The sequence below is a fragment of the Lonchura striata genome, chromosome 1, assembly GCF_050655825.1.
Source record: "Lonchura striata isolate lonStrDom1 chromosome 1, ASM5065582v1, whole genome shotgun sequence".
Taxonomy (NCBI): domain Eukaryota; kingdom Metazoa; phylum Chordata; class Aves; order Passeriformes; family Estrildidae; genus Lonchura; species Lonchura striata.
The window spans coordinates 86,161,739-86,189,576 of record NC_140703.1 but is presented as its reverse complement, the minus strand read 5'-3'; the positions used below and the strand labels follow the sequence as shown (position 1 = coordinate 86,189,576).

Sequence of the window (27,838 nt, the reverse complement as noted above, 5' to 3'; positions counted from 1 at the left end):
TATTAATCTAATAACAGATGATAACAAGCACAGTGTCAAAAACAACAAGAAGAAAGCCACTCAAAAATAAAAATTTGGAAACTCTATATACTCCATAGCTTTAATTCCTAAGACAAACATCAACAATGTACATTCCTAAAGGGGTTATTTTCTGTCCCTTCATTAACAGTCTGATCACTGAGCCACCCCACTCTGCTTTGCACTGCATTATTATACTTGTCCCTAAGCCAACTACATTTGTTGCCTGGCAGCTACACAGAAGTATCTTTGTTTTAATTGACACCTGACTAAGGGTATGAAAAAAAAAAAAACAAAACACATACATCTGCATATACATAACAACAGCTTGTGAGAAGGACACATTTCAAAATAATTATAAAAAAACCAACCCCAAAACCATACAAAATTAACATTTTTTTTTTAACAAGTGCCTCCAAACTATAGAAATTTAGACACATTTATGGTAGTCTCTCTGGTTAAAGGTTTTATCTAAGGAGGTGTGGGAATCCAGGGAAGTCTGGGACCCTGGCAGGGGGTCAGGAACCCCCCTGTACAGAGCACCAAGAGACACTGTCTCTGATCTCTGTCCATGGAAAAGAGTTTTCAATCTTACAGGATGAATTACAAGCTCTGAGTGTTTGAAATGAGTAATAATTAGTGTGGCACAGGTGCAAAAGCAGAAATTTAGGATTCTAGATAAGGGGTTCAAAGGGGGCAAGATGGAGGAAATTGGGCATGCCTTGTCCTTTTTCTCCTTCTTCATGCCCTCCATGTTTCACTGTAGTGAACCATTTTTCTACTGGTTTAGGTTGGGGACACACTGTTCAACGTAGGTGATAGATATTGGCACACTATTGTAAATATACCACATGTAGTTTCTGGTATATAATGTTTGTAACATCCCACTGAGGGGCAGAGCCCCACACACTGTCCTGCAGGACAGACAGAACATGTTATAGGAAAGCAAGAATAAACAACCTTGAAAACCAGCACAGATTAATTATGACAACTTCTTTGGCAGTGGGGCTGAAAGAGACCTTCTACAATCCCAGGATCATTTAAATATCACAGATTCCGACAAGGAGGTATAAAACCTTTTTAGCAACTGCAGCTGTAAAAAGTACCTCAGTTTTGTCCCACATCTTTCTGTACCCAGGAAAGAATTCAAGCAGCCCTCTCTGCAACTGGATCACATTGCACAGTCACTTATGGTTTGCTGTCAGCCAGCAGCCCAGCCTGCTTTCAACATTGCTACTCACCTTTCACCATTTCATAATGTGTTAGATTCTTTTCTCTAGGCAATTCACATCTTTCCACCTGACTATGAGGGATTTACTTCAATAAGAAAGAACAGATTTAAAAATATTTCCTACAGTCTAGACCTCTCAGATTAAAGTGGCAGCAGCAATTACACACCCTGACTCAAACAACAAAAAATATGACAAAACCAAGAAGAATTTGACAAAAAGCCACACCATGTTTAATTTTAGCCCTACAAATTTTTCTAAACAGTGTAGCACAGAGCAAAAACACAAAAAAAAACTATCTTGCGGAGTACCACAACAGAACATAGTCAATACTGACATCCCAGTTCCATGATTCCTCTAGACAAACCATTCAAAGTCAGGACATTTTTCCTCCCTTCCTGAACACTGAAGTCCCATCACCCTCTAAAATACCACCAGGCTACAACACCAATCTACAAAATGACCATGCTCTCTTCTTCACAAAGACTTTATTTAACACTGTGTGTTTTGACAAATAATTGTATTTTGAATCTTCAATTCCCAAATTATGGTTTTATATCTATAGGAAAAGAAATAGTCAATGAAGAAAAAAGAAGGCCCTTTAACAGTTATGTTTGGGGAAAAGACTGTGTGTTTGGTGCTACAGAAAATAAGCACTGGGTGAGAGAGACAGCAGTCTGTCAAGTAATACAGAGCTACAGCATTCATCCTTCATTCCTGCCCAGGAGGTTACCTAATGGTGGAAACTCTCTAAATTTGCTTGTGACAGTTGAAAACTTTGTTTCAAAACAACACACTTATGAAAAATCCATCATGGGGACTACTAGAAAGAAACAGGACAAGCAGAGACCACCTACTCACCAATCCTCCAGCAATTATTTCACAGGGAACTTTCCCTGAAAATCTGCAACTGCGCACCTTTCAAACCACTTTCAATCAGCCACAATGACATCCAGGTGTTACATAAATTAAGAAAGATATATTTCTTGCCAGCACAATTGCCTTAAGGTTTAGGGTTTGACATGTTTCAATGACCTCAGACCTAGGGGGAGGTTAAGAAAGCTGGGGGAGAAGGATGTGCCTCCACAGTTAAGAGCGGCTACAATTTTAGGAAGGCTTTCTACCAAAATTTAAAAATTCTGCTTGTAAATATTTTATATAAAATTCCTTTAGTATTTTGAGAATGCAAAACAAAGTTAATATACAAAGTGTAGTAAAGGCTGGAACAAGTAATAGTATCCTTATAACTCAGACATCTAAAAACTGAATCAATTACTGTCTTGTTTTATTAAAAGTAACACTATTTTTAAGTGAGATCTATCTATACACTTCCTCACTTTATATCTTCTCTTATTCCACAATAAGTAAATTTATCTTTACAAAAAGTTTAGTTAAGCTTTCAAAAGATTTAAACACATCTGGGAATCAATGCAGTGAAACATAGTTCAATAGACCTTCAAATCTGAGCAATGCTTGTTACAGATGAACTGAACAGTCTAATGAGAGAATAGCTTATTAATAGTAACGATTCAAATTTCATCTGAGAAGGTTACAGGGAACTCTTTAAACAAAACTGTTCATATGTCACTACACCAGCCCTTGATGCTAGCCATCCTTTGCAACGCTATGCTTTGCCTGTTATGCTGTGAAAGGTAGAGACACATTATTTACCTATTCTATACCTGCACAGTAGGAGTTGGAGTCATACCACAACAGTGTAATTTCTCAAAACACCATTACCAGAATACTTGTTAACTGGCAGCTACAGTCAGGTATGTTGCTGGCTGCAATACAGATAGCAAGGATTTTACCCTCTTCTGTTAAAATTTATGACATCTCTCCCTCCTCTCAGCAAACAACACAACTACACATCTTCACTTCCTAATTCCTCCTGCCCAAAGCTCCCTGCATTAGAAGGAAAAACACTGAAATTGTTCAACCCAGCCAATTTCTATTTGACAGAACAGAGTCAAGAAGTGGTGTTATTCAGCTATTTGAACAACACAGGGACAAAACACACAGCTGAAAAGATCAGCTTCTTAAATCATCTCTGACAGGAGCCCTAAGATAGGTAGCATGTCCAAAGGCAGTTTGCTCCTGTTTTAACAGCACAAAGAAACAACTTAACATGATATGTGGTTTCTTAATGCTCATTTCATTAGCTCTTTTAAGGAACACCACACGTTTCTGACAGATAAATTAGGCACCTTGAAAATGCCAATATCAGGCTGCAATGTTTCCAGTTTGACTCACAAACTTTAATAACAGCAAATATAGATGTTACAGTGCAGAGAGATTTCAGACTTGGAAACGCATTTCAAACAGAATTTGGCATGAACCTACTGTTATAATGAGTACACATTCCTGTCACCAGCAGAACTAATGTGTTCTAATTTCCTAGAGAATTTCATATTTTGTCATCTTTTTCCCCTTCCACTACACATTATTTCCACTGGACAAACAGGAGATAGAAGATGCAGTTGGCTTGACTTAACAGTCCCTTCTAATGACCCTTCAAACCTCTAGAATGAGCAAATGCAAAAGTTAGAGGGAAGGACAACAATGCCATCACATAGACATAATTTCCTTCAGAAGCAAAACCAAAATGGGCTTTCAATGTTATTTTATATCAACAAAGAATATAATGCCTAAAGGGCATTTGAACAGGGGAGAAGAAAGCTAAAAGCCAAAAGATGAACAGCATCAGAATTCACCTTATTAATATTCAGCAGGAGAAATATTGGTCAGCTGCGTGTGCATTCAGAATGCATCTCATTTTGTGGCTGGGTGCAGGACAGTGAAGTGTCTGGAGGAGAAGCCTTATGAGAGGCAGCTGAGAACACTTGGTTTGTTCAGCCTGGAGGAGACTGAGGGGAGACCTCATTGTGGTCTTCAACATCCTCCTGAGGGGAAGTGGAGGGGCAAGGACCATCCTTCACTCTTGTGACCAGTGACAGGACTCAAGGATATGGCATAAAGCTGAGTCACGGGAAGTTTAGGTTGGATATCAGGAAAAAGTTTTTTACTCAGAAGCTGGTTGGGCACTGCAGTTCCCCAGGGAAGTGGTCACAGCACCAACCTGCTCGAGTGCAAGTGTTTGGACAATGTTCTCAGGCACATAGTGTGACTATTGGGATGGCCTGGGCAGGGCCAAGAGTTGGGCTTTATGATCCTCACAGGTCCCTTCAAACTCAGCATAGCCTACAATTCTACAAAACGAAATAGCAAGAATTTAAATTCCTGTCTGTGTATAAAAATACACACTAACACATACACTCCTTAAGGGTGTAAACAGCAACCAAACAGATATTTGGAGTAGGACAAGTGGTTTCAAGCTGGGGTAGAGGGAAGAGGATGATGGTATGATGATGCAAAGGCAAAAAGGTAAAAAAATACATGGACAAAGGAGCTCTGAGAAATGTAAAATGGGGGGGTGGGGTGTCAAATTTTATCCTTTGACTAGCATTTGTAAATCTAAAAAGCATGAATCAAGATATTTGATAAAAGCCAAAAATATCTAAATAAAGAAGGCTAAACTAGGGTTTTTTTCAATGCCATGACTACTTTTTAATTACTTCTGGACACAGTGTAAATTTAAATTTCATCATGTAATTAAAAGCCCCTTACAGGATGGAAATTCTGCCTATCTCCTTCTCTCACAACACAAATGCAGGAATACAAGTGCACTTGGTAATGACAAGTATGTCAACAAGCTCACTGAAGTCACATGGTTAATTTTAACCTTGCTTCTCCAGTAGTGCCCATAAAGCATTTCTTGGTGCAATCTTGGTGATACTGTACTAACACCATCAGAAAAATAAGATGCAACGCTGTAAAAAGTATGATTCAATATAGCCAACTTCAAGCACATTCATTTAAGAAAAAGAAGCCCAAGAAGATGAAATACCGCTCTATTTTCTGTAGGCTTTGAATAACCACTTCAATGAGTTTCCTCTTTTTTTCTCCCCATACCTAGGGCTGAACACCTGGACCTCATATCATGTAAGATGTTAAAACCTGAAATATCTTCAGAAAAGTGAGATAAAAGAAGGTAGTAAACAAGGATTTTCAGGAAGAAACAGAGGAACTGCTTTATGACTGTACCCAACCTGGTATGAATACAACAGGCGGAAGATATTTTAAGGGAGCATTCATGTAAAAAAGGAATAGTTTAACAGTGGTATCATGAAAGAGCTGAATATGAAATAGAAGAACACTAAGATGCAAGAGAAAGAAAAAACACCTTAAAGTCAAAGAATAACTTATGCATGTATGTATTATTATCTTATGTACTCTTACAGTACTTGGAATGTAAGACCATTACAAAAAAATAAGAAAAAAACACTATGATATCTTTGCCCTGTTCTGACAGCACAGTGATCTCAGCATAAATGAGACCTAGGGAAAGCATTTTGCTCCTCTGAACTTGTGCCAGGATGACAAAACAAGCATGGAGTGGAGGGGCACATGAAGTACTGTTTCTCAACACATTTAATGAGCAGGTTTTTCTCCGTGCCCTCACAAATCTCTTAGCTCTTATGGGGGAGGGGTGTCACAAGGCCCACTGACCTACATTAGCCTGAAGTTCAACACCAAGATTCCCCACACTTGGCAAAATAAGATTGTATTACAGCACTTCTAAAACATACAGTGTCTAATATCTAGTTACTATTTTCATAATGTAAGGCTGTAAATCATTCAACTCAGTAGAAATACTTCAGTGTACTGACCTGAAACACTGACTTTAAATGCCTCTTCAGTTCTTTCTGTAACATAACCCCAAATCTCCACCTCTGAATTATATCTTACTTGTAAAGGAATATAAACCATAAATGAAGACATGGTAAATCTTTAATTCTTACTTGATCAGCAATTATATATTTAAGAAACAACTCTCCTTTTTAAAATTCCTTCATGGTTATGACAAGGAAATGTTTAAAAGTTTATTTTTTGAAGGATAACAGAAGAAATGCTTAAAACAGTTCTCATTTTATGAAATATTAACAGAAAGTATCAGAATGGAACTGATGCTGTAGTTTTTTTCAAAATTAATTACCAAGCAACAAAAACTAGGATGGCTCAAAAGGCAGCTATATATCAGACAACTGCAAAACAAAAATTAACAAGGTAATCTAGAATCAGGAACAAAAGCCACACTTGCAGTTTATTTATACAATAAATGCATTTATTGCATAAATAAACCACAAGCATGTTCATAGCACTGTTTAAGGATTTTTGTCACAGCTAGGTGATACAAACTTCAAGCACAAATGGTAACAGAGACCAAGGAATAAAAATCTATTTCTGACAAATTATTCACACATTATTTTAATACTTCTCTATAGTATGGTTTATTGCCATGTGTATGGATTCTTGTTCTAGAAATAACTACAAGACAAAGTTATTACTTTCTGAAAACTCCAAACACACATACATCCTTTTTATTTTGAAAAACTGCTTCTTCAATATTTAAAAAAATAATTGGAGGGTGAGCTTAAACACCAAGTGTTGTTTCAAACACTTCAGTCAGCTGGAAGAAATTTGGTAAGATCTTTGACATATAGATTACCATTCTGTAAAACAGTTTTATTTTACTTTTCAGCAACACACATTAAATAAGAATATAAGACATAAGTAATTTGACCTTCAGCTCACATCTCTCTAACACATTCAATTCTCGCTCTCTTCCACTGTAGTGGCAATTCTTGTCATTCCTGATATACTGCAAGATGCTGTCCTACTACTACCAGAGTGACAGCAAATCCATCTGTCCTCCTGTCCTCAAGGAAAGGGAGCAAGCAGGCTGGCACAGAGCAGAGGACAGCAGACTGGCAGCTGACCTGTGGCTCCACAGAAACAATTATCTCCCCTAGCAAACACAGCTACACAGATGCAGATTCTGGCACTGAAGAGATAATACTTTTCCCAGGGATCTTCAAGTGCTTCTGGGTGAGGAAAAAAGACAAGTGACACAACAGATGTCTCTGAAGTTTGTACATGCCAACATCTGAATCAGGCAATATCATGTACCAGGAACTGTAAAATAAACTACTGAACTGAGGCTTCTTCTGATCTGCTATTTTTAAACATGGACAATTTTAGACAATGAACCGTAGCTCTACAGTAGCAAACAGCCATGAACTTCAACTGGCTTCAGTATCAAAAGTAGTATTTTATAGACCCCTACACGAAGATGTGAACACACAAACTGCTTTTTCACTGCCACCACAGGTGCAATTACTGTCAGCAAAGGTGAGGACAGTTAACTGAACTAACCATTGCAACCTTCATCCCACGATTCACACAAATCTATCTACCAGATCATGAAGCCAAAGAAAAATCACTCATTAAACCATTACTGCCTGCAGAAAATTCAGGTTTCAGAAACTAAGCAATTTCTTTATCTTGTCTGCTGTGGGAACTCAAAATGTTTCTCAAACATTTTTAGAGGTTCCAGGCCGTGGTTAGACACAGTCTGGACCCCAGCAGGCAGCTGGATTTAGCTGTAATTTCGAGTTTGAACCATGGAATGAATTACCAACTTTGAAGGTGGAACAAGCAGTCACAAAGTGCTAAATAGTATAGTAAATGTAGTCACAAAGTAGAGGGAAATATTTTTTGGTAGTGTACAGGGGGGTTTTAGTACATGTACAGGGGGGTTTTTACTTTGTACATGGGGGTCAGAAGTTCTAAGATGGAGGAAAGTGGGCTGAACCCATCCTTCTTCTTTCTTCTTCCTTACCTCCATGTTCTTGATGATGTTGGCACTCCAGATTGGTTTAGAATAGAAAAACACTTAGTAACGTAGGTAATAGGTATTGGGGAATAATTGTAAACATGTTATACGTAATATATCTTATAAAAGATAGCAGCAGCCCTAGGCGGGGAGAGAGGAGAAGAAGACACCGGACAGTCAGGGTGTCAGGAGTGTATGCGTCTCTGCCTGGGCCGCTGACCAAAGGGCCACAGCCCGAGAACTTAATCTGTTAGATAACTAGCAATAAAACATCTTCAGACCGAACAAGAAGAGACTGCGGAGTTTTCCTTTGGGAACACGGGTTGGAGGAGAAGCTCTACCACCACACGAGAACCCCAGCCAAACCCGGGGTTCTCACAGTCTGCAACTGAAAAGAAATATTCTGAAGACATTGGAACTTTTCACTGGGTAACTTCATTTATTGCAAATGGGTCTATCATTCCTTCAAGCAGCCTGACAGGGGAAAATTGACTCTTCAAGTCAAGAGTCCAATTAAACCTGAAATTAATTACAGCAAATGTCTAATTTCAATCACAGTTAAACCACATATCCAACTTATTTCACTAACCTAAGAGCTGCATACGTCAGCAAGTACACTTGATACAAATACTTCCTGATGCTACAAAAGAAGTGATCAATATACATAATGTCAGTGAAAATGACCAAAACAGCTGTGATACCTGGTTGTTTACCCCACACCCAACTCTCAACAATTGATTTGGCCCTGTAAGTGGGCAGTGGAGTCTCTTCTTCATCTTTCTTTTCTTTGTCATTCTGCTCTTCTTTCTTCGATAAAGTTTGGCATTCAGTGCTATCATCTAAAGAAAACAAAAGGGAAGGGAAAAAAAAGACCAGTCAAGTTACCTTCAAGTCAGGTTGGAATTCAGATCTAGATTAGAAATACCCACAAGCTTATAGAACTATTGTCTATCATTAAGAGAACATGGTGGGGGAAAGTAGTATTTTACCATGTTAACTGTTACAAGTCAACAGGTCATTTCATAACACAGTGACCTTACAATCCAGAAATCACCTCTGTAACCTCTTCAGGATGATGATCATTTTATATAAATACCATCATGTAAAGGATTTGCAATACACAGTACTGCAAAGAAGGCACTTGAAGTCAGATTGTGCTCTCAACTATCTGTATTGTTGTAGCATTTACTTGGTTTTATATTCCATTTCCAAGAATAAAAAGACAGCAATAGCCTGTTTTTCAAAATCAAGGAGAGCTGTACATAGGCATTTAAACATTTACACTACTTTTATGCAGCAGTATGTCAACATCTGCAAAACAACTAGCATCTTAATAATTACTGGCAAGTACTGAAAATAATACCACCATTTTCTGCCTAAGCAATGAAACAGCATGTGCAATCCTTTTGAAACTACTTTCACAAAGTCAGAACACAGACATTAGTCACTCATCTCTATAATCAAAGGCTGCCTGAAAGTCTCAATTCTCGAAATGGAGTAGAACTAGACAGCTGGAAGTTTCTCTTTATTTATATTGGGATTATAGATTTCCATATCCATACCTCCAGTCAGTTCATTGCATAGGATTACCTTGCAATTGAGAGACACATGGCCAGCTACTTTCCTTACCCTAACCTTCTTTTCAAGCCATACCACTCAAAATTTCTTAAGTCCAGCATTTGAAATTTGCCCATGAAGAGTTTAGTTCCAGCCTTTTTTACCTGGCTCCTAGAATTGATCAATCCTTCATTCCTATCTCCCAGTCTAGTCCAGAATGTCCCAGCCACAACTCAACAGATAAGCACTAGTATTTTGGTTTTTTTTTTTCCTTTCCCACCCCACGAAAATAATGCATTTGTACCAGTATATATCAGAAGAAAATAATAAGCAAGAGGTTTACATCAGCAGCCAGACATGGAACATCTACTGCAGCCTGCCTCACACTCATGGAGTGAGATCAAAGGCTCTCATTATCTCAGAATGTACAAAATACACCTATCACAATGTACAAGTACATTCAGCTATTCTTTCCATCTAGCCTAACATAAAATTAATGCTTAATCTGGCTGGAACTGGAGCTATGATTGCCTCTTTGTTATTTTTTTTTTTTTAACTGGAGACAATAAGACCTCCCAAAATAAAGTTCTTTTGGGGTGCCTTAATTACACAAATTTTAAATTAAAGCACTGTTTCCTGACCTGTAACTGACAGGTGCTCAGGAGGTGGAAGATGAAGACTGAAGGGCATGAAAAAAAGGAAAGGAGGCATAATTGCAGTATCCATGACAAGCTGAGATTGCAGGTCAAGGAAGAGATAGCAAAGTCACTTGAGAACAGGAAAATGCAATTTGGAGAGAGTTCTTGTAAGTGGCAAACAGAATCTGTGTCCCTCAAACACTAAGGAACAGCCTGTGAGTCACCAGTTTGATAACAATGTCCAAAATGTGATTCAATCCAGCTGTTTCTTTCCAAAGGCACAAGCAAATAACATGAAAAGTACAGAACTCATAGACCAAGGATCCTGCTCAGCCCCAGTGGCTCACAGTATTACCACAGTAACACCATAATCTCACTGTTTCTCCACTCACCCACATGTCTAGAGACATACTTTGCAGGGTCTGGAATTTTAGTTAGTGGGTAGAAGGATGCTGTGCCAACACCCAATTTACAGGCAGCTGCAGCAGAACTTGTCACGCTTTTTAAAAGATCCTTGGCAAAGGATGACAACCAAGGGCTACAAACCTAGTCATTTTATCAAACTCCTCACTGCAAATAGAGAAGATCCTAATCCAGGTGGGAATTGAAGCTTTGTATGGAATAAAAACAACTCTGGCATGTAAATCCACAGGAGGATTTTTTTTTTTTTAAATTGTCTGTATGAACCAAGAAGAGGAGCAATAAGAGAAAAAGTAGGAAGGAAATGAGCTAAAAATCACATTAAAAGACCATGTCAAATTGTTTCACAAAGACAGTTCACTAAACTTGCAAAAAAACACTTGCCATATAACAGACAAAGCTGGTATCAATCTAGATTGAAAGCACCAACACAGACATCATAATTTTGGAAGTTCTTTATGCTTCATGAAAGATTTTTAAACAGGAAGACCCAAAGATTTTTCAGAAAGAAGGGCAGGGAGGAGAAATTATCTTGAGCAAAGTCAGAACAGACCAAAGTAACAAGTAGGAAGACAGTTCTCAAAACAATGAATGCAAAAGTACAGTGCAGTGTGTCAACAAGATTTAACTTAATTTTGTGAATATTGTGGTGGGGGAAACAGCTCCCTACAAGACCTTTCTCTTCATCAAGTTTTAGTATACAAACACTTCACTGAGGCACTTAGGCACAGCCAGCAGTCAAAAGTGAGCAACTGAAGTAAACCTTCTCAGCAAGAAATCAGGTCCCAAATCAAACCATGGCAGCTCACCATGTGTGTACTGTATTGCACAGCCATGGCTTAATCTGGTATAAACCGAGGATAAAAAGGAAGTACTAAAAATGGAACTTACATTTCATAATCAATGAGGGAAAAAAACTGACACTGCATAGTGTCCTCCACCACCTGTTCTAGTATGGTCTTGTGCTGCTCTGAAATGCCAATGAACTCATGTGGTTGGGAATCCCTCCACTGCAAGAGAAAGCCTGCAACAGTTTCCCTACAGATTTTGATGGGATAAAGTCACACGGGATGTGCTTTAGCAAAGGGCTGTATCTCACAACCTCCCTAAACCAGTATTTGGTAGTCCCAGATCCAGAAAACATTTCAGATGCAATATATTTTCTGTCAAAAATCCTCGAATTTTTACACACACACACATATATATTTACATACACAAAATTGATAGTTATTTGTGAGGGAAAGATATGCTTTACCATTTGAAACCGTATTTATACAGCCTTCTAGGTTAGATGATAAGATTCTGATCTCCTAACCCTAATCAGAAATAAATTTTCTTTTCTTCCCTGGTATACCATTTTTTAAAATGCATTAAATCATTTTTAATTTACAATAGAGCATTCTACACATCTGAAATCAAACCATCCAACAGAGTGACTAAAGACTTCCCTAACAACCCACAGCTGGGTCAGGGGAAAGCTGAAGAGAAAAGTGCCACTTCTCACTTCTAACAAGTTCTCCTTTACACAAAACAGGAGGCTCAAAGCAAGAGCCAGCCCACATCCCTACACACTACTACAGTTTGATTTATACCATGGTCTGCACAGCAACCACCATAACCAATTCCCACATGCTGTTATTCTTGTCATAAATATTTTGTTTCTGCCAGCCTCACTGGAACTGCTTGTGGCATTTGGACTTCATTTAACCTGCTTGCAGGTGCAACGCTGCATGAGGTTTGTGTATTTAGAGGCAACAGGCAGAGAAAGGTCCAACTTTAAGGAAAGGGGAAACAGAAGAGGAAGCCCATAGTGTTTGCCAAAGGCAGGATGGAGCTATGAAGCTGACTATTTTATATTTTTTGTCCTGGAACTTAAAACAGCTAATTGAAACATAATTTTCCACCTATGAAGTTTGAGGAATCAAAAAGAAATAAAAAATATCAACCCACAAAAGAGACCTGTGTGTCTTAAAGAGACTGGTATTGTCTTAAATTTTTACAAGTAGCAGTTCTCTGACTTGAAAATTTAGCATGAATAATATTATTTAATACTTTTTATTATTTTCACAATATAAATTCCTATATACAAGTTATTAATCTAATCCAAATTTCCTGAGGGCAGCCTGATTGTCTTTGAAATACATGCAATGCTGTAAGTGCACCTCTATTTGGACATCACTACTGTCACAGCTGTATCCTCAGATGGTACTTGGAAACATACAAACACATTCTGTTGAACACATTTATCAAACATGCTTTTCTTAAAGTGCCATGAATTCAAAACAAAGACCTTATTCCTAACCAAACATTCTTGCTAACAGGAGAAAAGCATGCACTACTTCTATATTCTTCCTAGAGAGAATGTTTTTTGCTATCAATAGCATGTTCTCCCAGTCTACTGCCACTGCTAATATCCACTGGCAAAATGAAGTGCCTCTTCTAAACAGTCCAGTCAGCAGCAAGAGACCTAGAGCACTAGTGAAGAAATAGACTTACAGTGGATGGGCTTAAATCAAAACTTCTTAAAAAAGACTGAATAAAAGGGACTACATAGAGCAACCACTCTTGTTCATCTCCAGATTAGTCAATTTAGCAGCAAATTCTGAATATTGACATTAATCTATACTGCTTTTCATATAAAACCACTCGGTTTTATATAAATCTCATTACTTGTGTGTACTTTTCCCTCTCCTCTTGAATTATATTTTCAGATCATTTATGCAAAAAAGCAAGTACCAACTAAACAGACATAAATACTTTATATTTTCATTTCATGAAACTTAACTTGAGCTACAAGTTCACAGGTGCAAACTGAACATCAGCTTTTCTGGTTCCATGATCAAACACACAACCTCACTGACAGTGACCAAAAATAGCCTTGATTAGCCTTTTTTTCTCTGAAAACTCAAGCCTGGTAAGCAAGATAGCTGTATTTTAGAATCCTGCAGGCCAACAATAGCATTTATGAAAACTAACTTCACTGAAACAGTTCATAGATTAATCCTAAGAGTTAAAAGCCGGAAAAAGCTGTTATTTAAATTTCTGAACTACTGCAGTGTTTCAAGAAATATGTAGAAGAACATACACCATCCAGCTGTGGAAAGGAACAGGTGTGATCTATGCTATGTAATACCGTCACTTAACTTCTCCAGAAGCAAAGACAAGTGGAATGTGGCATTTTAGTTTTTACCTTTGTTACTCACCATACAAGTCTATTTTAACTGGCACTAAAATAAACTAATTTTCCCCAAGACGGTAACTGCTAAGTGATCTCCCAGGCTTTATCTCAACTCCCAAGCTTTTATATTTTATTTTCTCCCTCTGACCCATCAAGGAGGGGCAGTAAGCAAGGAGCTGGAAGGAAATCTGGGCACCTGGCTAAGGTCAACCCACCACAATACAGAACTGGAAACAACAAATAGCAGTCTGCCTTCACCACCACCACACTATGTACATGAGAAAGCTTTCAAAAGCCCCATCAAAGCTTGGACATCTTAGAGTAACATAAAAGACTTATTTATACAATGAAGTATCAGAAACTACTTTTAAATAAGTGGTCTGCAGTCTTTAACATTTCATACCTTTTTGAACCTTCTAAGACTTGTACATACATACATGCAGCATTAAAATAAAAAATTCTCGTTGTTCAGAATAAGTGTGCTAAGTGTGAACAAACAAAGTCACAGATGATTGACTTAGCACTTCTGGATTTCTACTTCATAGTGCTGACTATATTTTGCATCAGAAGTGACAGATTGTATTTTCCTAGCTGATATTTCAAAGATTACCCTGAAAATTAAAAATAATTATACTATAGCATCTCTCTATAAGCTTTCTCAGAATTACTAAAAGCACTAAAGCATTATAACTAAAAATCTCAATTCTCTCCAGCTACTTGCTATAACGATATCGGAAAAACAGTTTTCTGTCAAAAAACTAGCACAAGTACAACTCTAAAACCATGAAAAGATGTAAGTATCCAGCATGAAAAGATCAATTCATCTATTTCATTTGCAAAAAAGAAAATACATATATATACATATATAAAATATCCTTCAGTATTACAGATGTTTGTTATCCTTCTTCTACATGAAAACTAAGTGTGCTGAATTGTTATACCACAACCACAACACCTCTATCATGAGCTGTCAGTGAATGGGAAAGCATTTCCTACAATTCCTTTAGGAGGTAATACTTCCTTTTATTGCAACAAGTTTACAATGTCTGTTATAACTACACATGCAAACTATTATCCCACCTCCACTCATTTCATGAGCAGCTTTGTAGTAGCCTTCCTGATAAGATCACCTGTATTTTCACCCAGTGTCAACAATAATATTCCAAGGGGCCAGCAGCATACGGAAGACAGAGTTTTCTAACTCTGAAACAGTTAGGAGCATAACCTGATTTTTACTACAGCATGCAGCCACTAATAACCTACAAAGCTTATACTCTTGATAAGTAAATGTATAATTCATTCTTTTCATAAATTATTTACTGCTATCTTACTTCCTGTAAAAATTACCTCCTCTAATGAAAAACACATCCATTTCCCCTATTTTTAAAGGAGGCATACTATAGGTATGAAAAAATTGTCTATGTGAGTAATTGGTTTGAAATATCATGTCTATCCCACAGTACAGTTCAGAAAGTAATAGATGCCAAAAAAATAGTTCACTCTTAACAAAGGTAGCATTTCTACCCATCTCCTTGTTTATCAGGAAATCTTACAAATTACTGACAGAACTTATCTGACCATTTGGTGAGTCCATTTCAGCCAGATCAGGAAACAAATATTTTTCTTTCTGACTAGTCTAATTTTCTGTTCAATACAGAGTCAAAAGAGCACCACTTCTGTGGTAAAGATGAAAAAAAAAAGCAAAAATACAATCATCCCATTCCAGCATTGCCCATCACAAAACAAAATCCACCCCTACCAAAGTAATCTCTCTAAGCAGATGTATTACTCTGCCATTTGCAATATTTGCAGTGATAGGACTGCTCTGAAGTACACTGGAAAACTTAAAATAACACGCTCAACATTCTCAGGCAGATTGTGGACAGTTGTTAAGCTGACCTTTCAGTCACTTTCTGAAGACTGTAAACAAAATTAGAAATAGCAGTATCAGCTTTATCCCATTCCTCAGTCCACTTCCTTTAAACGAAGTCTACAGCTGTAAACACACAAAGCATACCAAACAAAAAGACACTGCCAAGCCTCTCTCATAGTAACATGCCTAGTTATGAAGTAAAATTTCACAAGGCTAGAACACAGTTAAGACTTCATTTGGAAGTTTGGACATTACCTTTTCATACACTTTTTAGAAATTGCTTTCAATTGTATTTAATTCAAAACATTAACACCTGCAAATTGTATAGACAGGTGATGATAAACAACTTTTGTGACAGTATGAAAGCTGAATTCCATTTTCAACATCACAATGAAAGAACAAAAACAAATTAAAAGACATTTAAAATTCATACCTTTTCTTGGAGGTAGTTCACCACTCTGTATTAATTCTGTTCCAGGATATACAATCTCTCCATCTTTTACCATTTCATTCCACAAGCCACACAATCCATCTCGTGTAAAAGCAAGCTGTTAAAAATAATACATTACATAGAGTTACACACACTTTTCTCTCAAGGCAACTCAAGCTAACACTTAAAACACACCTGATTTTATACATCATCCCAGAAGAACACACATGTACCATCTCATGGAAAATGAGATTTTATGTGTGTGTGTGTGTATGACAAAGATTTAAAAAAATCTTCAGAATCCTTGATTGTCTAGCTATGCTATTTTCAGGTTAAAAGAGCAAAATGGTAAATTTTAGATAGGTTCAAGTCCAGCAAAATTAACTTTTTTTTGGTGACAAATTCTCATCAAAAGCATGGATTTGGTCACCTCAGAACTAACCACCCGTTCAAGAGGACATCAGCTGGGGGGGGGCAGGGAGAACGTGTGGGGAGTCCTTTTTCTCTTCAGGAAAAGCTATTTAAACAAAGTCAAGCTGCATAAAATCCCAAGACAGAGAAGCTCACAGTCCTCTTGCCAACCAGCAACTGAAGAGCTGGGCATCTTAACCAGAATGATGACATCAAGGCACAGATTTGTAAATGAATTCAGCCAGTTCAATCTGGTCCTGCTGTGCAAAGCATCTCTCACAACCCTCCCTCTTCTTTCCAATTGCTACAATGCTTCCTCTCCCACGAAGAACCAGATTATGGACTGGATCAAGCCTAAAACCTGCTGCACCCAGAGAAGAGCAAAGGGCTGCCTCAGCCCAGGTCAGCTCCCAATGCACTTTGTGTTCAAGAGGACAAATACTGGCAACAGAACATAGACTCTGCTAGCTGGAAACACTTACAAAAGGACTGGCTGTAACACAAGTCTCCTAATGATTTAGGAATTTGCATCTCCCTTGGAGAATTCTAATGACCAGGATAACTTCTCTTCCATAGATGTTGTTCTTTTGCTTTATAAAACACTACAGAACAAGTATCTACATCCCAAGTGAATTCCATAATAACCAGGCTGTCATTCACAACTGTATAGCATAAGGGAGGAGGGCAGGACAAAAAACTGAAAAACAGAATACTTTCTGCATACCACAGTGGTGCAATGGACAACATTTAAAAAAAAATAAATCAACACCACAAAAAAATTTTTAGAAAAGAAAAAAAAATACACCACCTGCTGAAGGCTCATTCAGAAGCCTCTGTGTGTTATGTAACTAGCATTCAAATCTGAAGTGTTTTAACTGAGAGGTAATACAAAGACATGGCTTACAACAACTGCCATAAAATATTTACCACTACACTAAAGTCCACTTGCCTGAAGAAAATAGCTCAAAATAAAATCAGTATATTATAATGATTAAGGATTACAGGTTTTAAGAGACACATCCACCATCAGGGCAGAGATTTGCTGATCCAGCTCATCTCAGAACAGGAGTTAAAAGACAAGACTCTAACACACTAAATGACCATAGTAATTTCTTGACTTCATATTGCATCCTTCAGAAATCCACTCCAACACATACCAATGACTTTCATAGTTCTTCTTTCAGCATAAAATGAGTTGACACATTGTACTTGTCTGTCGCTTACTATTGCCTGACCAGGGACAGAATCATGCAGTGTGAGCAAGATATTATTCACTTTACCCATGATTTATCAATTGTACAGCACCAGAATCAAACTCTGAGCATGCTTTACTGAAAGGTATAGTCCCTGTTCCTCAGGGTTACATAGCACAAAGAGCTTTTGCAAAGATTTGTGTTTTGCTAAAAGCTTTACATTTGGCTTCATTTTTTAAAAATTGGAATAATCTGAAGTTGAATTTCAATAATGAAAAAAATCATTCATCATTAACTGATTTTCTCAATTGTTCCCAGTCTATGAATATTTCTACAAAAAATGGTGTTCACTTTTTCCTTCTTTAGATGTGGTCATACACTTTAGTGAGACACCTAAGGAATTTACTTTTCATAGGTTTTTTCTTGTGTAAAAAAAGTAAAACAGTTGTTTCACTGATTTTGGTTCATATAGCGGTGATAGATTACTTTTTTAAACTTTCACTTGTTAAATGCTAACCTATGGTAAAATAGAAGCTTGAAAAATAGCAAGTGAGGCAACCCTCCAGATGGGTTGCATAATAAATTATAGTTTTCACAAATTTATGATCTTTTGCTAATAAACTGTCTTTTTCACACATTTTACTTTAAATTCTCAGATCACCTTGGTATGGAAAAATAGAATTCTCACAGCCTACAGAATCTACATGTCTCCAGGCTTTAAATGCCAGAGTCTTAATAATGTAACACTGTTCTATTTCAGAAAACTTGCTTATTACTTTTGAAAGCATTCATACAAAGCAGAATCAGGAACTGTTTCCTCCACTTCAACCTCTAATCCTTTTACATGGCACAAAGTTCACTCAACTCTTTCGTGCAACTAAAAACTGAAAAAGTAAACAAAATTTCTTTGGCCTTGGGTTTGGTTCAGAGTCTTATCAAAGTAACTTTTTCTTGGTATGTTGCAAAAAGATAGAGGAACCACCAAGACTACGGGTCACAGAGTTCCACCGCCCTCTCCAAATCCCATAAGCAGCCTTCAGATAAACAATTTTGCCTACTATTCAGGTTGTAGTTAACATTTTGTCAGCAGTATCTCTGATGGGGGAAGGGAAAAAGGAGACCAGTTTGAAAGTAAAGAAACACTGGACTGACTTTACAACAATAATCAAACCAACCAACTGAACAGATAATTAAGAAATAGTATTTACAACAAATTCATCTGTCATAACAGGGCAAGTTAATTTCAGCTGTAACAAAATTACTATTAATCCACCCAACACTCAGCAGGCATCTAGCATTTGCTATATATATTAGCCAAAAGTGAAAGAAAAGTCTGAGTTTAAGTGATAAATTATTTAAGCAATTTTGTTTTCATTATCTCAAAATTACATAATCATAATAGAAAATTTACAGGTCCCTTAAGATAAATATTTCTTTTAGCCAACAGAAATGAGGAGGAGCGGTTGATACAAGAGAGGGTCGTGCTGACATCCAGAGGGCCCTTGACAAGCTGGAGAAATGGGGTGACCTCATGAAGCTAAACCTCATGAAGAAGTACAAAGCCCTACAGCTGGAGAGGAACAGCCTCAAGTATCAGTACAGGTCCAGTGCTGGGCTCAGTGTGACAGACATGGAAGAAAAGGAGAGAGCCCAGCAAAAAATCATGAAAACTATTAAGGGACTGGAACAGCCTTTTTATGAGGAAAGGCAGAAAGAAACAAATTGGAAGGAAACCTCATCAATACACATATATTTTTATATATATATAATAGATCTATAGAGAGATATATAAAAATCTATATAATAGATATAGATTATACATATCATATATATAATATATAATCTATATTTTATATAGAAATTATATATCTCATATATATAATATAGATAAAATACATAATCTATACATATATTTTTATATATATAAAATCTGAAGGGAAAGTGTAAAAAAGATGTATTCCAGGCTTTGCTCAGTGGTACCCAGTGACAGGACCAGAGGGAGTCGGCATAAACTGAAACACAGGAGCTTCCCTCTGACCACGACGAAACATTTTCTCTGTGAGAGAGTGACCAAGCACTGGCACAAGGTGCCCAGGGAAGTTGTAGATGTCTGATTTTTGAAGATATTCAAGAGACATTCAAACACAGACCTGGGCACTTGACTCTAGGTGGCCCTGCTTGAACAGGGGAGTTAGACCAGATGACTTCCAGAGGTCCCTTCCAATCTCAAACATTTGTGACCCTGTGAAACTTGCAGCTGAAGATAACACTCCTCTGTGTAGCAGAAAAGTGTCTGCTTTAACTTCCCAATCCTGCTTTTTTTTCTTCCTATAGTATTTTATGACTTTCTTCCTTTGCTCCCACCAATACCTCTCACATTCAGTCATTCATAAAGAATCTATGAATACATCTCAGCATTCAAAGTAGAACTAAAACTTTGTTCAGAACAAAAAAAAAAAAGTACTTCCTCCACTAAATTATTTGAAGAATGTTCACAAGGTGGTACAGGGCAAGAGAAGAAAAACACACTCGGTATCTTCATGGTTCCTAACATACTGGAGTTCCAAACACCAGGGCAGCTACTTGTGTTTTATAAAGTCTCTCTCACTAGACTGATTCATACGAATATCTTTCCCTCTAACAATTTAGTAACTGCATTTGCACATGTTTAAAGGGATGAACTTAAACTCAGTAAGTTAACAAATTAAGAATAATGAAGTTTTCACTGAACTTTTGCAACTGACAACAGTACCAGAGATGCATCCTCTCTAAATCTCCCCCCAAGGCCCTGCTTGCCCCACCACGCATACACTTCCCTCCAAGCACCAGGACAGCAGCGGCTCTATGCTCCATTACTACTATCCACTGCCTTGCGACTTTGGCCCATGTTCCTACTCATTCCCCGTGCTAAAAATCTCCCTTGTCCTTTCCCATGACATCTCCTGACCTCTTCTCAATCCCCACCTCCTACACATCTCACCTTCAGAAACCCCAAGCCTCTTCCATCATTTGTCACACTTTCTCATCCCCAGACCACGTCTTGATCCCTGCACTTGAAATCCATGTATCTCAACAAATCCATACTTCCCACGCAGACCTAAGGTTCAGCCCTGCTCACTTAATCCCAAACTAAAAACACAAGGGCCTAAGGAGACTTTAAAGTGAACTTCTGCTGTGAACTGGACTGCCTCCACTCTAATCTTTTGTTAATCTTATCTCTGCAGTAGAACTGTAATTTATTCTGTCTGGTACAACATCTGATTAAGTCCAAGGGGTATCTAGTTTGGTTACTGACATATGCTGCTGCCAACCTCCAACAGGGCTGGCAGTGAAATTCCTGTCCATCCCCATCAACTCTAGACAATAAGACCCTGGCATTAACATTTCCTTCCATTTCAAGAAAATTAAATCTTGCAACCATAACTGGGTAAGCTCCTGAGACTTCTCAGAGCACTGCTACAATTTTGCTTTCAGTAAGTTACTTTAAGAATAATCAGCAGTTCTGATTTTGTTTTGAAGTCAACATATTTTAATTAGACAAACTCTGTAATACATTAGATTATGTTCTCAAGGTAGTTTCATAAACTTTCCTGCAAAAACCACAGAAGCCTTCATAAAAGTTAACTTGAACTCAAAAAAAAAAAAAAAAAAAAAAGCCAGGAAAATAAAATGACACAAAAAGACGAGGATTGATTTAGGTAGGATTCCTGGTTATATAATTGCACTGGAAATTTAAGAAACTGACTTCATAACCATAGAACATCAATATGGATTTAAAATATAAGCTACTTAAACAATCTTCACTTCAGAATTGCCAAGGGTAGTGGAGAATCTGTTCTTCTATTCACTTATTTTTAAAATGCAGCCAGTGGCTAATGCAAAGACTACATGGAAAAACTTCTCTTGCTAGAAAAATACTTAAGTGAAAAACACTTTCAGCCCAGCAGTTGTCAAGAAAATCACAGAAGAATAAGTCCTTTACTGAGTCTCTCTTTTGTTTTTGCTTTTTTGAATCCATTCAATTTGTGTTTCCTTTTTCATTGTTGTCTTAGTATTTTGTCTTAGCTTCCTTCCTTCCCTGCTGAACGAGGCATGCCCTGAGATCACAGCTGCTTATCACACCTATGCAGAGCACAGTGCAACATCACTAGACCTAAACACAGTGCTCAAGAGCTCAGACAGCAAAATCAGAAAGTTCAGCAGCCCCACATTACTTCAACAGATTTGGGGATAAACTAGAAACATCCCCATAATAGCAGGGTGTTAGTCTTCCACTTGCTGGAAAAGTTAACAGGTAATAGCTATATACAAATAAAAATTATGCAATTCCCTCAAACTTAGAAACTATGCATCTGAAGGATAGCTCTGAGTCCAAATATTTAACCTGTGTGTGAAATCTAATTTCTCTAACCTATCACACCATATACGGTGTTTTTCCCTCCATTTGGAAATCTATTATCTAGGAGAGACAGCATTACTTCATTTTTAAGACAACTTTTACAAATTGGTATTGACAAGTTCACTTCTTTTAAATACAAAGAAGTCCTCATTTGCTGTTTGCTGTAAGAAATTCCAAATAAACCCTTCATTTTTTTGATCAGAAAACCAAAACAAAAAAGAAGATTAACAGGAAAGCAACAAAATAGAGAAGGCAACTTTCACCAACTTCTTGATTTTAATAGCCAAGACATCATTTCTTTACATGATCTTCTCACAAGACACTGATCTCAATGTTGGAAGGTCGGATTTTCAAGGAAATCAAAATGACAAATGTAACTTTGAAGGAAGAGTAAAAAGGTTTTAAACCAATGCAATTCTTAAAGGTGGCTATTTAATTTCAAAAAACTGATTTTCATCTCCATGGCAAAAGATAATGACAGAAATAGTCTGCCAACCATGAACTCAATGAAAAGTGATGGAAATGCCTCATGTTCTTCTTGCAGACAGCTCTAGTACCTCGACTGTTGCCGAAAGTTTTTCTCCACACTACAGGAAAATGAAAGTTTTTCCCTCTAACTCCTGCTATTAAGCACAACAGTTCTCCACAGGATCCAGAATAAGCAGCCTAATTAAACTCCATTTGAACACACACATGCACCCCATTAGCTCACAGCAATTCTAGTTTTTAGTTATTCATCCATCACTAATTAAAGGTCTCTGCATAAGATTCTAATTTAGTTGTACAGTACATTTATTTAATCAGAATTATTTCAAGCACAGTTTGATTCCACAAACTGGGTACCTAGGTTTAAGTCAACAATTTTAATCTTCCCTTTTTATAATAAAGGATGTCTTCCTTAGAAAGCAGTCATTGAAACTACAAATCCCCCATTATACACAATGTTTGCTATAAATGTGATGGTTTCTACTAGTAATAGTCATCAATAGCTAGATGTTTTCAATGTATTAATTCAAATCCCAATAAATAACTTTAAAATTTAAATATACACTAACTTTTCAAGCTACTGTATTAAGAATAACACATGAAAAAGTGGCCTGCACTAAAATTCACCTATTTTACAGCTCCATAGGACTATTTCATTAATTGGGATACTATACACATCCTGTTGCTATGTCATAGGAGAACATACTACATATTGTATACTGATGTTCTCATATTCAGCTGAACTACCCTGATTTTTCAGCTGCTGTAACAGTTTGGTTTTTTCAGATAGCAGAGTATCTTATTTTGCTCCACAAATTTAGATTTTTTAAAGTAAAATAAATGTTTGAGTGCTTCAAAATTACACTAGTAGCCATAAATCACACAAATACACAGTTTGTAAAAAGATATGGAGCAGTTACAGGTTGCATTTGGATCTTTGTAGAGCACTTTGGCTTCCTAAAATGGTATTGTTCAGTTTCAGAAAAATTAATGTAAGTTAAAAAAATTGTGAAGATACAGTTCCACCGATATTTCACATCACACTAGGTAATCGTGCAGGCCAGAGGCTCACTGCTACTAAAAAAGGACTCGTGCCTTTGACAGTCACTTAAGAGCAGTAATAACATGCTACATCACACTGCCTTTGTCTCACAGCAGTAACGTCCCAAAACTGAGTAAGAACATTTAAATCTGGCCTGGACACCAGTTGCAACAGGTGATTAACGCAAGCCATGTTACAATCCACATGTCATTATTTTCTTATTGTATCAATACCACAACATAACACTTATTAATGCAAATAGTACTAGAATATCGTGTATTACACTATTCATGCAACATCTTCTTGAGCTATAATAAAAAGAATACGATAATTTTCGGGGAGATTTCATTGGCTTAATCTACAATAACTGCCTGTTATCAAGTCTAAAAAACAAACTCTGGCAAGAGTGACAACAGAAAAAAATAAAAAAAAAAAGTACTTTGGAGACTATTAGGCCATCAAATGAAACCATTTTACTTCCAATCCTAGCTATACACCCCAATTTTTGTAGCAGCAGAATTTATTTTAAAAACTAATAAGCCTCTGTATGTCTCCTAAGCTAATTCCCCGGAATAATTCCATTTCTCCAAGGACTGTCACCTCCTCATTCTTGAACTGCTGTCCACTGAGAAGTTAAAAATGTATCTACAAAGTAAGGAGTTCCAGGGTCCAATGCCAAACAATTTGTAGTCATCTTAATCCTTTCACATAAATTTAGTGTGTCTTCTTCAAACCTCTCTCTCATAATATTGTGTTCACCTTTTCAATTCCTGCTGACAGCCTCTTGAGCATCAATAGGACTCTTCTATAGCTGAGCAGTAAAAACATGCACATTAAGAAATCTATATATTCATTACACATAGAACTTAAAGGATTAAGACACAGGATTTATACCTATTAAAAAAATAGCCACACACAGCTAGGTCACGCTAACCAGCCAGTAGCTAAAATAATCATTCACGTAGTAGAAAAATTCTCCAGAGCCCAAAACCCCTTTCCTTTACAGAAGGCATCTGCCATTTAATACATTAAAAGATGCTACTCAAGATTCACATGCTCAATTTTTCAAAATACTGAACACAGGCACCCAATTACGAGTTCTGTGATGAGGACCTGTGTAATACCAAAAACAGGTAACCTAATAAGAAAATTATATTATACCCAGGAGGCCTAGCTTGTCTTCAGATTCCAGAGAAGTGATGTTTGCATCCAGCAGACGACAAATCGTTATTGTTCTCTTATTTCATTATTCTCATCATTTTGACTACAGCTTGATTGGAAGAAAAAAAAAGTACTCTGGCAATTAGAGTCTAACTTGTTATTACACATAAAGAACTCATATAAGTAAGAGCATTTATTCATAGAAATATGCTGCAAATGACTTTTATTCTTAAAAGGAATTCTTGTAACACATCAACTAAACTACAGTCTCATAAATCACAAATATTTTGCTGCATTTATACAAACAACTGAAAATAACCCCTAAAACTTTGGATGACAACTGAAACCCTCCTATGAAAAGCTTAAATAAATAGGGAGAAAAAAGAGGGATGTAGAAAAAAGGCACTGCAAAAAGGAAAAATCTGATAAATCACATGAACAGTCATATTTTTCATCCCCTATAATACAGAAGAAAAAAAAGGCAATGCATAGTCAGCAGGTGTTGCAAACAAAGGTTGCCACTTTTTCGGATAAATTTTCCTGTACTCAAAAATCACTGAAGCAATAGACTTGTAATCTAAAGGCCACCCTTCTGAAAACAAAAAAATACTTCTTAATATGCTTATCTCCAAAATGTTGTATAGCATCTTTATTTACTATATTAGAAAAAACATCTGACTTTAGTCTGAAACTTTTACTTAGGTAGGAACTAAAGATGAAAATAGAATTAATCTAGCCAAATCAAGAGCAAGCCCTGTCATTTCATAGCATTTACATTCAAGACCTACTACATAATGGAACCTCTTAGGCTATATCTGTCACTTCTGATTCCAATTTATCTTGTTTGATCTAAAATACTGGAGAAGGCTGCTTTCGAATCACAGCTGCATGGGGGAAAATCCTTGTCTAACCATAAGAACTCAACTCAAGCATGTAGGCTATCAGTAGGTAATCTGGGATAAAGCCACAAAGATGGAATTTGTAGAGTTTTTCAGGACCACTATCATTAACAGTAAGAAAAGAATAACGCTGGCTGGCCCATCCCAAAAATAATTTCACAGTTTTGAGTTGAAACTAAGAAAGGGTACTTGAAGTAAGACATCTATATGCAACATCTGGGTAAAGGAAGGTAAACAGACAAGGACTTAATCTAGCTACTCATTTCATCTAAAACAAACATAACTGACCCAAACTATTCTATTTCTTTATATTTTCCACTTATTCTTAATGCCTGAATTGGGAAAACATGTTAATATACTCCTCTTCCTCATATCATGCAACTATCCTAAATGAAGAAATCCTCTAAGACAAAAGAAAATTTTCACCAAATACTGGTATATTTCAATGAAGACCACTTCCATTTCAACCTTGTACCTTTGACAAAAAATTCAAAAAGGACAAAATTTAAGGAAACCCTCTACTCATAATGTAAACAACTACAGCAAAATCTAATTTGAATTCTTCAAATTATAAATTACATTTCCATCATCTTTCGCTTCAGTTCTCCTGTGCATTAAAACTGTTAGCTCGTATGCAGACAAGACATTTAGCAACAGCCTAAATAAGAATTTATAGTTCTAGCAGAAATGCCACATACTCTGCTAGGAGCTTTGACACTCAGCAAAGATAAATATATGTAGCCCAGCTTGTTTCAAAGCAGAAGGGACTGGACTGAAAATGCAGATCTATCTGCAGATCAAAATAACTTGGTGTTTCTTCAAAACCACTTATAAATCAGCATACTTGGGAAATCCTGTAAACTACTTCAAGAGCTGTAATCTTCTATTTGTCAGCTTTTTGGACTAAAAGCATCCTTGAACAGCACCTGAAAGGTCACAATGCAATATGACCACCAAAGTCCTTACCTGCAAGTCTGTCTTCAACCATTTGGAGTCAAACCTTGCTTGAGCAGACAGACAAAAAGAATCAGAAGACATGTTTCCTTCTTCAGCCTACTCTCCAGGCTGGCTGAAAAAAAAAAAAAAAAAAAAAAAAAAAAAAAAAAAAAGACAATCTAGCACATGAAGTAAACCACAGAAGGTTATTTTTGCTCACACTAGGACGGCTTCTACTTGATTACTTGATTTTTAAAATGTATCATGAAGAAGAACCTCCCTCGTCCACATCCCCTAAATTTGCACGGGCAGAGGAACACGCATTAGGAATACTACCTGAACCTAGAAAAAAGCCTCCACATCCCTTCCCTATCACACCCGTGGGAAGGAAGCCTCCCTTCTGCTGCACCAAGCCACACCAAAGGCCTTAACGCTGCCCCTCAGCCCCGTAAGTGGTGCATGAAATAAATAATTGATCGCAGATTACGCAAGCCGCAGGCCAACATAAAGCGATTATCAGGGTCACCCGCACCCCCTCCTCCCGGCGGCGGCCGAGCCCGGGGGCTCCCCTCTCCGGGAGCATCCCGCCCCCGCGCCGCCGGCCCGCTGCCACCGCCCCTGCCGGCCGCCGGCCGCCGCTCCCCCGCCCGGGCCGGCCCGGGGACAGGCGGGAGCGGCACAGCCCCGCCCGGGCCGGCCCGGGGACAGGCGGGAGCGGCACAGCCCCGCCCGGGCCGGCCCGGGGACAGGCGGGAGCGGCACAGCCCCGCCGGGGCGGGGGCGCCGCGCACGGCGCGGGGGCCGCCGCTGCCCCGCCTGTGCCCCCGCGGGGCTCCGGGATGGCAGCGGGGGCCGCGCTCCCTCCGCCGCCTGCCCTGCCGCCCCCGCCCCGAGCCCGGCGGGGCCGCCGGGGGATCACACTCACCGAGCGGCAGCGGCGGCTCCGCTCTCGCTCCACCGCCGCCCGCTCGGCCCCGGGTAATCCTCGCCCCTCCTTCCCTCGCCCGCCCACCCCCCACCCCTCCGCCGGCGGAGCGCTCCCGACCCCTCCCTCGCTCCTCCGCTACTGGAGACGGGGAAAGCTCGGCCCCCGTACGCCAGCGGAACTCCCTGCCAATCGGGAGAGCGGCGGGAGGCGGGACATCCTGTCCCGCAGCGGGGCGGGGAGCGGCCGGGGCCGCGGGCAGGCGGGCGGGGCCGCGCCGGTAGTAACGGAGATCAGAGCATCCTTA

At 38.2% G+C, this 27,838-nt stretch overlaps 1 protein-coding gene across 8 annotated transcripts in view; it reads right to left on the bottom strand.

Annotated features, from left to right (window-relative positions):
* Window positions 1–27,582, bottom strand: part of HERC2 (HECT and RLD domain containing E3 ubiquitin protein ligase 2) — a 103,475-nt gene extending 75,893 nt beyond the window's left edge. For 2 of the 8 annotated variants that reach the window (XM_077781525.2, XM_077781527.2), the window contains exons 1-4: window positions 27,532–27,582; window positions 26,637–26,739; window positions 16,083–16,197; window positions 8,685–8,822 (exon numbers count right to left, since the gene is read on the bottom strand). In XM_077781525.2, coding sequence (XP_077637651.1) covers window positions 8,685–8,822; window positions 16,083–16,197; window positions 26,637–26,708 — 325 coding nt within the window. In that variant the 5' untranslated portion in view covers window positions 26,709–26,739; window positions 27,532–27,582. Of the gene's footprint in view, window positions 1–8,684; window positions 8,823–16,082; window positions 16,198–26,636; window positions 26,740–26,942; window positions 26,999–27,093; window positions 27,222–27,531 lie in introns of those variants that run through there. The other 6 variants (XM_077781526.2, XM_085582481.1, XM_085582464.1 and 3 more) reach the window with 5 other exon arrangements.
* Between the last annotated feature and the right edge of the window lie 256 nt (window positions 27,583–27,838).